This window comes from Blennius ocellaris, assembly GCF_963422515.1.
Source record: "Blennius ocellaris genome assembly, chromosome: 20".
Taxonomy (NCBI): domain Eukaryota; kingdom Metazoa; phylum Chordata; class Actinopteri; order Blenniiformes; family Blenniidae; genus Blennius; species Blennius ocellaris.
In genome coordinates, this window is record NC_137669.1 from 21,648,843 (window position 1) to 21,661,327 (window position 12,485).

The window sequence follows — 12,485 nt, forward strand, 5'->3', positions numbered from 1 at the left end:
TCAAGAAACTTTGGCTTGAAAACTTTGATTTATTTCATTTCATTTTGATTCATCTTTGATTTTTGGAGATTACAGAACAGAGTCAAACAGATTTTTAATCCACTTCCACCGTCATGACATCACAGCAATAACCCACAGGCAGAAGCAAGAGATTTAACAGAATAGTATGAAATAGTACGTTTCTCATCATCCCACGTATTTCTGGTTACACTGGGAGCAGCTTCAGTGCTGCGAGGCGCCGCTGGGAGTCACGTTGCCGCCGGGAGTCACGGCCCAGTGCGTCCCGATGGAGGTGAGGGCTCCGTGATAGCTGCCGCTGAGGAAGCGAAGCTCAGCCGAATTGTTTTCTGGATACATGTTGAAGGAGTGACCCACAGGCTGACCCGCCATAAAGGAGCGGCCCATGCTGGTGGTGAACACCAGCGACTGCACGTAGTGGGCGTACTTCCCCGACACCTGCACGATGGCCTCGCCGTCAAACAGCGCCATCTCCAGGGGAGTGCCGTACTGCGCGCCGGCCATTTCAGACCAGACGGAGCCGTAGCGGAGCTGGATGCTGACGAACGAGAAGAAGATTTAAAAAAAAAAAAAAAAGACAAGTGCTTAGAACAGGGGTGTCAAACATGAGGCCTGGACACCAAACCAGCCGATACCAAACTACCAAGACACTCTATAAATAACAACAAATTATTATATATATTTTTTAACCAAACCACAAAGAAAATTGTAAAAAAAAAAGGAAAAAAAGGGAAAAAAAAGCAACAAATCATTTTAGAAATAGTTTATCATTATCATTAGTATTAATAACAATAATAATAATAATAATAATAATAATATCCGGCCGATAATAGCACATCTGCTAACGCCAGCATGTATGTTAATTAGCACATTAATTAGTGCTAATGTTAGCGTGTATGCTAATGAACATGTAACCCAGGGTTTTTTCACCGCCAGTGGTACAGTTTTATTATTTAGATTGTTTTATTTTTCTCATACGTTACTTTTTTTGGTGACACTGGAAATTCCCAGGTACCTGAATGCACCGTATGCACGTGCTTTCGAGTTTCTTTATTTTTTTCCCCTCTACACCCCAGCATAGTCCCGTCTCGAGGTGTATGTAGTTTATGAGAGTTTATGAAGAATATCCTGGTGAATTTTTGTACCGTGTGAAAGGTGATTTCAGTTATAAAACCAGTCGGGATATGATTTTTGTTGGAAAAATGTGTTAAATCTGAGTTGCTACAGTTGTTAGCATTTAGCTCGGTGGGAAGCGTGCGCGCACGTGCGAAGCTAAGTTGTTAGCATGTACAATTCCTGATTTTTTTCGTTATTTTTCTGAGATCTCAGGTCATTTTAGTTGCTACTTTCTTCTTTTTCTCCCTTTTTTTATTTTTTATTTTGTTTTGGGTCAAGCTTGATACCACAAAATACTGAATTGGAGGATTTGAACCTTGACAATTGAACTGTCATTTGAATCACCACAAATAATCCAATCGGATGAATATATATTATTGCTTGTTCGTGTTCTTGTTTCTTTTTCATACGTTCATATTTGTTTAAATAAAAATCCAAGATTTAGATTGATTTCTGACTACTCAATTGAAAAGGGTGACACAAACACATATGCTAATTAGTGCATATTGCTAACATTACACTAATTCTGTTTTAACCAAACCACCAAGACATTGTAAAAAAAAAAAAAGCAAAAATAAATAATAATAATAATCAACTATTTGAATAGCATGTCTGCTAACTCCAAGTGGGGCTGGAATGGTAAAATAGTGCCACAATAACTTTTAAAATTTAAAATGTGTATATTTTTTACTTTTAAGGGTATATGTGATGACAATGTCTATTTTTCCAGAAAACTAAACAGTAATCATAACCCTTCCTGGTGTAAACTGCTGTCATTTAAATTTGACTCTTGTGAAAATGTACATAGTGAAAATAAATATCTGCACTTATTGTGAATGTATTAGTATTTTTTGTTATATCTTGAAAAATATCAATCCATCATCATGATTACTATTTTATATTATATATCATTGATCATTGAAAAAAAAGTGACTTATCTATGCATTTTCATCAGATAAACTATATGAAACCAGACGATATTAAAGTTCTATTCACTCTGAGATGTAATAATAATAATAATTATTATTATTATTTTATTTTTTTAATTATGTTATATACATCTTTATAATGGTTCAGTTATGTGGTTATAAATAAGTCTGTTTTTTTATGTGACATATTTGGTGTCACAGACATTTCCGCCCCCCAAAAAACAAGAAAGCAGACGATACTAAAGTTCTATTTACCCTGAGATATAATAATCATAATGATAATAATAATAATAATAATTATCATTATTATCATTATTATTATTATTCACTACATTTTTTTTAAATTATGTTATATACATCTTTTTTCTGGTTCATTATGTGGTTTTAAATAAGTATGTTTCTTCTGTGACATATTTGGTGTCACAGACATTTCCGCCCCCCAATAAACAAGAAAGCAGACGATATTAAAGTTCTATTTACCCTGAGATGTAATAATAATGATAACAATAATAATAATAATTATTATTATTTAAAAAATGTTTTATTATGTCATATACATCTCTTTACTGGTTCAGTTATGTGGTTATAAATAAGTATGTTTCTTCTACATTTCCGCCCCCCCAAAAAAAGCCAAGAAAGCAGACGATGCTAAGATTCTATTCACCCTGAGATGTAGTTGGAGTATCTCTCCCAGACCCTGATAGCGGTGATCCTTCCTTCCCCGGTGATGCTGTAGCTGCTGCCGCTGCCCGACCCCAGCGGCGGCCTGAAGGAGTAGAACTGGTCCTGCACAGCTGGAGGAAACATGCAAGAACATCAGCCTCCGGTCAGTCAGTGCACGAAATGGAAAAAGTCGACAGTCGACTGATAAAAACTCGTCCACACTTACGATAATCAGCGGCGGCGGCGGCGGCGGCTGCAAGAAGAGCGACGGCGGCGACGAGGATCATCCTGTGAAAAGACAGAAACATGACGGTTTCTAGACGTTTTCCCCTCAAACGTGTATCATGAAGCAGGATCTGTTCCTTCGTGTCCGGTCTGCATAGAGGATCGAAGAGTTGTTCTCACTTGGTGTTTGTTATAAGCGTGTCTCTTTTGTAGGTGGTACTTTAAAACCAGACCTTATCTGGAATCTATCAATTCCTTAAGCGAAGTGGCGGAAGAGTGAAAACACACGCACACACACGGAAAGAAAAAAAACCCCAAGGCCGGAAGTAGGTTGTTTTTCATATTTTTATCCATTTGTTGCTTTGTGTTGAGATTGCATGTTCTTCCTCTACGTGCGTCATGATGGGCGGAATCAGTGGAAACAAAGAAAGAGGCACAATTTCACCTGGAGCGGGCCGGACCGGCGAAATAAAGCCATGAGGACCTTTAAGTTGAAATATTACAAGTGATGAAAATGCTAATATACATTCCCCAGATCTGAACAGTGACAAGCGGAAAACTAAAAATACAGAAAACTCAGTTTTAATGCTTGATCTTTGCTTTCGTTTCATTTCAGAACCCACCTCGTATTCTATTCTATTCTATTGTTTCCCTCTATTGTTCTATTCAGTGATTTGAAAGTCCAGCTCAAGCACCTCTCATTGTCAACACTTCTGCTTCCACCTGCGTAAAACTTGTGTACCGAATAAAGCGAGTGTTTGTTTCATCGCTCAGCTCCAGGAAACGTTTGTGATTTATTTTACTCTCTCTTCAGTAAGTCTTTGTCAAAGTTCTCGGTTTTATGCAAAGAATCCTACGGTGGCCTGGAAGCGCAAAATACTACAACCTTAAGAAAACACTACCAATTATATTTAAAAAAAAACCCACTATTAAACAACTTCTTTTTTAAAAATTTGGCAGTGTTTTCTCTATTTAGCAGTGTTTTTTTTAATTTGATATATATATATTTTTTAATTTGGTAGTGTTTTCTCTATTGTTTTTTTTTTATTATTTCTGAACTTGAACAAAAAATAAACAAAATAAACAAATTCCATGAAACAAAAAGTGACACTCTTTCAAATGACTATATATTTGGAAGTGTTTTTTTTTTATTTGATAGTTGTTTTTTTGTTTTTTTTCAGCAGTGTTTTATCTATTTTTTTAATTAAATTTTTTAATTTCTAAAAATAAACAAAAAAATTGAAAAAACAAACAAGAGAAACAAACATCATCCAAATGAGTTTATATTTAGTAGTGGTTTTTAAAATTTTATTTTGTATTTTCTCTATTTTATGATGTTTTCTCCCATTTGTAGTGTTATTTTGTTTTAAATTTGGTATTGTTTTCTCTATTTTATAATGTTTTCTCCCATTTGTAGTGTTGTTTTGTTTGAAATTTAGTAATGTTTTTTGGAAGTTTATAGTATTTTCTTTACTCCCAGGCCACCGTACGAATCCTTTCCGACTGGGATTCAAACCAAAGTCCTCCACACTGTAGGTCAGTACCAAACCCATGACAGAAATGTCCTTTTAAAAATAACAAGCTTAATTCCTGAACGTAAGAAAAGACTTTAAATAAACATGTTTGAGAAAACATTTAGAGCTTGTAGGAATTAAGACGTGCCTGCTTTAATCTCTGAAGTGAAATAAAGAGCATCACAGCCCTGCCGGGAATCTCAACCTTATTCACCGTCGCTCACCCAGTATTTTCTGTGGACGGACTTCCTGGAGACGAGTTGTTTGGCGAGGAATTCCTTAAAACAACTTTAACCAGCTGTGACAGTCAGAAATGACACGCTGAGGATTTAATCAAACATTGTGTGAACAGGGGGGGGGGGGAGGGGAAACACCATGATGAACAGGTTTATTGAGTTTTTCACCAAGTGTTGGAACTTTCAAAAGACCATGGAAGAAAATAGAAAGTACATAAAAATCCATTTAGTGATGCATTAGTTCTGATGCTGGACACACTTTCCTGCTCGCTGGTCCACCGCCATTGTGAATGGAGTTTATTGTGATCCGCCATCTTGTTTTGTAGTTCCATCACACGTCTCACACACACACACCAAGCTGTATATACCGTAGGTTAGAATCTGTTTTATTTGTTTTCAGTGTAAATAAATATAATGTTTGGAATCATACTTGCTGTTTAATTAATGAGCACAAAGGTGAATGAAATGTCGGCCTCTTCTGTGTCGAGAACGCCAAAATTCCTCAAGCTTTACTGTTAATTCTGGTAATTGTAACCGTCTGGGTTCCCTGGTTTCCTCCAACATTCGGAAAACATGCATGTGATAGTAAACGGTAATCAGTAAAATCATCAGTAAAATTCAGCAAAATTCCTTCTCTGTTCCTGACAGGAAACACAAAAAAAATATGCAAAAGTGACGTCACACTGAGGCTCTTTCACAGTCAAGCAGGAAGTGGTTTTAAGTTTTGACAAGAACTTGGCATCATAACAGAAAAAGACAATTTATTACAGGAGTTTTCATGTTGGGCCACTAGTGGGTGCTGTTGGTTGTTTTTTGTTATATTACGGCGACTGTCAAAATAAAAGTACCAAGTTCCAGGAGAATAAGGACTGGGAGTCGTGACACGACGGAGGAAATATTGTTCTCATTGTGCGCCTACTGAGCATGTGCAGAACTATTCACCACAGGCGAGCGCAGCTGCAGTGTTTCTGTCATTTAAAACGGAACAAATCAAGACACGTTGGTTTCAAAACTTTGATTTATTTCTTTCAATTTTGATTCATCTTTGATTTTTGGAGACTCCACAACAGAGTCAAACAGATTTTAATCCATTTCCATTCCATTCCCAATTGTAATTAATTGAACTATTAATTACAATTCCGAATTAATTGTTTAGTATATTTATATACTATCATTTCCTGTTAAATGGGTGGTGCTCCCGAGGTATGTGATACGGAGCTGGTTAAAATTCCAATAACATAATTAATAACTATCTTTGTTAATCATGAATCATCATGGATAGCCAAACGGTGACGCCCCCTAGCCTAAATAGCTGCAGTGTTTTATTTACATGGAGACGGGACCAAAAATTCCACCGAAACACAAAAAACAACCAATCAAGAAACTTTGGCTTGAAAACTTTGATTTATTTCATTTCATTTTGATTCATCTTTGATTTTTGGAGATTACAGAACAGAGTCAAACAGATTTTTAATCCACTTCCACCGTCATGACATCACAGCAATAACCCACCGGCAGAAGCAAGAGATTTAACAGAATAGTATGAAATAGTACGTTTCTCATCATCCCACGTATTTCTGGTTACACTGGGAGCAGCTTCAGTGCTGCGAGGCGCCGCTGGGAGTCACGGTGCCGCCGGGAGTCACGGCCCAGTGCGTCCCGATGGAGGTGAGGGCTCCGTGATAGCTGCCGCTGAGGAAGCGAAGCTCAGCCGAATTGTTTTCTGGATACATGTTGAAGGAGTGACCCACAGGCTGACCCGCCATAAAGGAGCGGCCCATGCTGGTGGTGAACACCAGCGACTGCACGTAGTGGGCGTACTTCCCCGACACCTGCACGATGGCCTCGCCATCAAACAGCGCCATCTCCAGGGGAGTGCCGTACTGCGCGCCGGCCATTTCAGACCAGACGGAGCCGTAGCGGAGCTGGATGCTGACGAACGAGAATTTAAATTAACAAAAAAACAAATAATACTTATTATCATCAATAATAATAATAATAATATATTTTATTTGTAAAAACATTTTGCAATTAAACAATCAAAAAAGTGCAAAGTACAAAATCGTGGCCTGCAAGAGTCACCAATACTAAACCATCAAGGGAATTCTATATAAAAAAAAACAACAGATTCTTTCTTTTTACCAAACCACCAAGAAAATTGTAATACATAAATAAACAATTATTACTAATATTATTATTATTATTATTATTATTTTTATTATTATTTTTAATTATGTGATATACATCTTTATACTGGTTCATTATGTGGTTATAATTTTTTTGTTATATCTTGAAAAATATCAATCCATCATCATGATGACTATTTTATATTATATATCATTGATCATTGAAAAAAAATGACTCATCTATGCATTTTCATCAGATAAACTATATGAAACCAGGCGATATTAAAGTTGTATTCACCCTGAGATGTAATAATAATAATAATAATAATAATAATTATTATTATTTTTTAATTATGTTATATACATCTTTATACTGGTTCATTATGTGGTTATAAATAAGTATGTTTCTTCTGTGACATATTTGGTGACATTTCCGCCCCCCCAAAAAGCCAAGAAAGCAGACGATACTAAGGTTGTATTCACCCTGAGATGTAGCTGGAGTATCTCTCCCAGACCCTGATAGCGGTGATCCTTCCTTCCCCGGTGATGCTGTAGCGGCTGCCGCTGCCCGACCCCAGCGGCGGCCTGAAGGAGTAGAACTGGTCCTGCACAGCTGGAGGAAACATGCAAGAACATCAGCCTCCGGTCAGTCAGTGCACGAAATGGAAAAAGTCGACTGATGAGAACTCGTCCACACTTACGATAATCAGCAGCTGCAGCGGCTGCAAGAAGAGCGACGACGGCGACGAGGATCATCCTGTGAAAAGAGAGACGAGAGGAAAGTTTCTAGGCGTTTTCCCCTCAAACGTGTATAAAATTACCGATCGGTTCTCACATGTACGACTGTCCGGTCCACGTGAAACCATGAGAATTGACAACGTTCAGCTTTTTTGCTCGCTTGGTGTCAGTTATAAGCGTGTCTCTGTTGTGGGTTGTACTTCTTAGAACGGACCACACAGCGGTTTGTTTTTTTCTTGTCACCTCATCGTCAAGAATCTATCGTTGACTTAAGATCTCCTGGCATCGTTTTGGGGTTTACCAGAAATATCTGGAGGCGTAAGAGTGAAAAAACAACAACCGAAAAAAAGCCCAACCCAGACAGGGAGCGTGCTGTTCTTCACATCTCTATTGAAGAATACCGGACGACTTGTACATAATGTTCCTTTTATTTATTGAAATCAAATATCTGAGGTGTATTTGTTCAATTGGCCTTATATTTGATACAAATAAATAGATAAACCCAGACTTGTGCAGCAAAACGCTAAGTGAATGTGAATTATTGTGAAAACTCTGTGTTAAACATGTTTGATCTTCAGAATTTAAGTAATATTCTATTTGATTCTATTCTATAACCTCTCACTTTCAAAAAGTTGCTTTCCCCTGACTTAGGCTTCCAAAGTGTACCGAATTAATCCAGAATTTGTTTCATTGCTCAAATCCAGGTAAGGAAACACTCATGATTTATTCTACTTTCTCTTCAATGACTTCTTGTGAACTTGGTTGGTTTTATACATAGAATCCCTTGAAACTGGGATTCAAACCCAGGCCTCTTTCGCGAGCCAACGCATCACAGATGCACTTTAAAAATAAGAAGCTCTTTTCCCAAACAAGAAGAAAATACTTAATAATAATCCAGTTTCAGAAAATACTGCAGCCTTGTAGGAAGTGAGATATCCCTGCATTTATCTATGAATTGAGATAAAGCAGGCAAGGACGCCTCTGCCGGGAATCGCAAGGCACTTTGTTTACCGTCTCTCGCGCATTAATATCTGAGGAATGACTTCTTCGGCGAGGAATTCCTTAAAACAACTTTAACCAACCGTGACAGCCAGAAATGCCACGCTGAGGTTTTCATTGAGCATTGTGTACACAGAAAAGAAACACGGTGAGCAACAGGTTTATTTGGTTATTCATCACGTGTTGTGGCATTCAGAAGACAATGGAAGAATATAAAAAGTAAATTTAAAAAAATCAATTCTCTCATGAATCATTAGCTGTTTCGTCTTTAATACGAGTGTGATCATTTGAAGTTATTTCAATTTAGTCACAAATAGAAAGGAAATGATCAGAGTGACGACTCGCTAGAATTAGTTTCAACCTTTTATTCACATATGTGATATTGAAGAATAGAAATCAAAGGCGTTTCATCAAGTCATCGTTTGTGTTTTTACACGTCAACATGTGATGTAGACCATCGCAGTATGGACAACGAAGACACACAGGAACACAAAAAACTGCTCAAACACAGATTTGAGATTGAAAACTAAGGGCCAATGGAGCCCATTTTCTAATTACATCTCTAAAAAGACCTTGAAAGCCGCTGACAGACCAGCCAAGAGGTCCAACAGTCCGGCCTCGTCCCAGTTCCTCCTGTCAACCATAACATCCGCATGCTTCAAATGGATGCTCACAATCTCTAGGAGTCAGTGAATCATCGACCTTTTCCAATCTCTTCAGGTGGGAATCTAAACTGACCGGTCAGCAGATGTTTGACTTGCTGAACCCTAAGGTCCTTGAACCCCTTCACCTGGTTTAGGGTCCCCCCCCCCCCCCCCCCGCTATACCATTCCCCAACAATGCCGCAACAGTCCACTCACAGGAAAGTTTTAACTTTGCACCCGATGGTCATCTTTTTTAATGAATCCCAATCAGGCCCAGTCTACGAGGCTTTGGTATCTGAAAGTGCTGTGGTCGGCTCTGTTCCTTTCCACTGTGCCTCGTGCTCAGTAATGAATGCTGAGCAGAGAGTATTCAGGCTGTGAAATCCAATCCCTGCTCGGATCGCCGTGCTCCGGTATACTGCAAAGCTGCTGGTTATGTGGGACATTAACGCATTTAAGTGTCTGATTAACATAAGCCATAAAGAAAGTGTGAAAAAGACACCGGTGGAAGCCACTCTGAGCGGAGACTCAAGACAGCAGAAAGCTTTTGACTTTTATTTCCCTCTGTGAGCGTCAACCTTCACAGTTCACTGTCGAAACAGCGTGCGTGACAAACACGACCCAAACATCCGCGAGACTGACTGGAAGAGTCTTAAAATGCCGAAATACCAGTCAAAACATTCTTCTTATAATCCAAATGAGTCATCCATCGAGTTCTGTCATTCGTCTCAAATCCCTTTGATGCGTCCTCCGAACAGTCAAACTGCTCTCAATCTTCCTCTCCACCCTGCCCGATGGTTTCGCCGGCTCCCGAGTTCTTGGCTCTACACCAGGAGGGTAATGATCACTGCGTCATCCTGGCCTTGCCACAGCATCTCCCCTTCGAACGCTACCTTTCCGTGTTTCCTGGCCCTCATCAGAATCCCCACCACCTTGTCGGAGATCCGGACGTATCGGTCGAACAGCTGTCCGAACGAGACCCTGGTCCTCCCGTCGGGGTCCCGGTCGCCCATCGTTCTGATCACGTAGCACATGTCGTCGATCTCGCGGTGGATGTGCTGCTCGGCGCGCTTCGCCCTCTCCGCCGTCTTGGTGCCCTCTTTGGGGCGTCCGTACCCGTCCTGACCCTTCTGCAGGCGCAGGGACATGGAGTAGTCGTAGTCAAAGTACTCGCTGAAGGGGTTCAGTCTCTGGTTCACCGTGTGCTCCGAGGCCCAGTCCTGCCAGCGGCTCTTTAGGTTTCCCACGGCGCTGTACTTCTTGGAGAGAGCTTTGATCTTATGGGCCTCTTCGGCTCCCTTTTTGTACCTGAAAGGGATGTCAGATTATAGAGAGGAAACAAAAACAAAAACTTGCAGTGAGGTAGCTAGCTTTTCCGGCAGCGTCATCAATATCCTATGCTCATGAAATCTGTTAAACAAAACCATGATTTCTTTGAAATGTTTACGATTTGCTTGCTGGTTTGGCCTGACAAGAACCTCTTGGCTCTCCTTGGTTTATGTTTGACATCCCTTGCCTTAACATTAAACAAAAACAAGGCTTCTCACATCCACATTTGCTTGGGTGTGTTGCAAAACAGATGCAACACTTGCTGGAGCAAATCACCCGGGGCCAAAAGCTTCTGATGCCCTGGCTTCCTGCCCGAGCCTTGAAAGCCTTTATTTTGTGTTCTAACACTGGTAACCGGGAAAATGTGTCCTAATTAAAAATCATCTGTTATTTTTAAGAACTTGTGAGTTGCTTTTAGTAAAATTTTTTGAGACGCTGTCTCGATACTCACACTGGAGCCGGAGGCCTTTTCATCCCCACCGCCGCCTCAGACTCCTCTTCACATTGGCTTTGATCGGTTTCTTTGGTGAAGCTCTGTGTTGGTCTGTCCTTCCCATCCAGGCTCTCCTCGTCTTCATCGGCCTGGACACAGTTTCCTCCACCTCCATCTCCGCCACTGTTCACATGCTCGTCCTCCACCTGCTTCCAGCTTTTCGTCAGAGACGACACCACGTTGGAACATTTCCTGCGCCGCGTGGGCGAACTCCTCTTCCGCAGGAGCTTGTCCACCTCGTCTCCTGCCGGAACCGACTCCCTCTGGATCTTCTCCGTGAGAAGCCCGACGCCGGCCCCTCTCTCCTGAGCGCTGCTCGTCACCGTCTTCACCACCTGGACGGTCTTGATGCAGGAGGACTCCCGCGGCTCGGCGGGACCTTTGACCTGTGACGTCTTTGGGAGCTTTTTAGGGACCCAGGCTCTCGCTGCTTCTTCCTCTTGTCCCCCGAGGGAAGCTGGACACCACCCGGTGGGTTCACTGGCCAGCTTCTTCTCGTTGTCGCTCGCCCACTGCTGCCAGCTGCTCGTCAGGCTGCACACCCTGCTGATGGTGCGCAGCTTCTTGATGTTCTTGTTGGCGGACGGTTTCCGTTGTGCACTCCGCTCGTCCGTCATGGTGATCTCTCTCTCACAACCCGCTGTCAGATTCGCTTCAATCTCACTTGTTTTTCTGCACCGTTGCCCTCCGTCTGCTTCCCCTCCCCCCCCCCCCCCCGAGCCCCGGCTATGAAACGAGGAGATCAAACACCAACATGACGGTGGAAAGTATGCGAGTCATCCCGGGCTACAGGCCTGATCGTCTTTCCCTGACACGGGTCACCCCGTCGCACTCGTATTTCATCACAGATCGCAGAGCCTGTAACTGGAGGTGAGCAGGGCAACAGACCAGGAGCTGCACAGTCAAGCCTTCATTAGTTTATAGCACAGTTACAGCTGCTACTTTACGCCGGCAGACGACAGAATCACTGCTTATTGCTGCCACTGCTGATATTTGTGGAGGTGTTCAAAGGCTTTAACAACTGTGACTCATAATACAAACGAATAAACCACAGCATGCTTGATTCAAATTATATGTTCGAACAATAAAACTAAATAATGAGGTTTGATCACACACAAGATAATTAGGTCTAAAATTAATCGGTGTTGTGAAACCTGTTTCTGAGCGACAGGAGTGTAACAAAATCATCTTAGCTCTGAAATAGCTAAGATGATTTTGTTATGGTGTCTTGCTGTTGTTTTAAAACCTCCTGTGACAAAAGTTCATTTGAATTTGTTTACACGAAAACGAAGCGCTGTTGAAATTTTCAGTTGCAATTGTTTGGTTTTGTGAAAATGAAGACAGTTTCATCATGAATGCTCTGCACAACAACAAACAGTTTATATTTAAAGGTAATTATGGGGCTATTTTTAATTGGTCTGTATGTGTGTATGACACCCCCGTTTTAGATAAGGC

General features: G+C 40.8%; 3 protein-coding genes across 3 annotated transcripts; all 3 read right to left on the reverse strand.

The window, feature by feature from the left end:
- Positions 1-222: 222 nt before the first annotated feature.
- Positions 223-4,986, reverse strand: LOC308144695 (zymogen granule membrane protein 16-like; the record flags this gene model as incomplete). The annotated part of the gene is made up of 4 exons (XM_080515875.1): positions 223-556; positions 2,728-2,857; positions 2,953-3,014; positions 4,961-4,986. 4 exons carry the CDS (start codon positions 4,984-4,986, stop codon positions 223-225), a joined length of 552 nt encoding a protein of 183 aa, XP_080372001.1.
- Positions 4,987-6,299: 1,313 nt separating this feature from the next.
- Positions 6,300-7,813, reverse strand: LOC308144696 (zymogen granule membrane protein 16-like; the record flags this gene model as incomplete). The annotated part of the gene is made up of 4 exons (XM_080515876.1): positions 6,300-6,633; positions 7,311-7,440; positions 7,529-7,584; positions 7,809-7,813. 4 exons carry the CDS (start codon positions 7,811-7,813, stop codon positions 6,300-6,302), a joined length of 525 nt encoding a protein of 174 aa, XP_080372002.1.
- A 1,107-nt stretch (positions 7,814-8,920) lies between these two features.
- On the reverse strand, positions 8,921-11,720 carry abrab (actin binding Rho activating protein b). The gene is made up of 2 exons (XM_080515608.1): positions 10,989-11,720; positions 8,921-10,516 (listed from the first exon to the last, which is right to left on the reverse strand). Exons 1-2 carry the CDS (start codon positions 11,645-11,647, stop codon positions 10,033-10,035), a joined length of 1,143 nt encoding a protein of 380 aa, XP_080371734.1. The 5' UTR covers positions 11,648-11,720; the 3' UTR covers positions 8,921-10,032.
- Between the last annotated feature and the right edge of the window lie 765 nt (positions 11,721-12,485).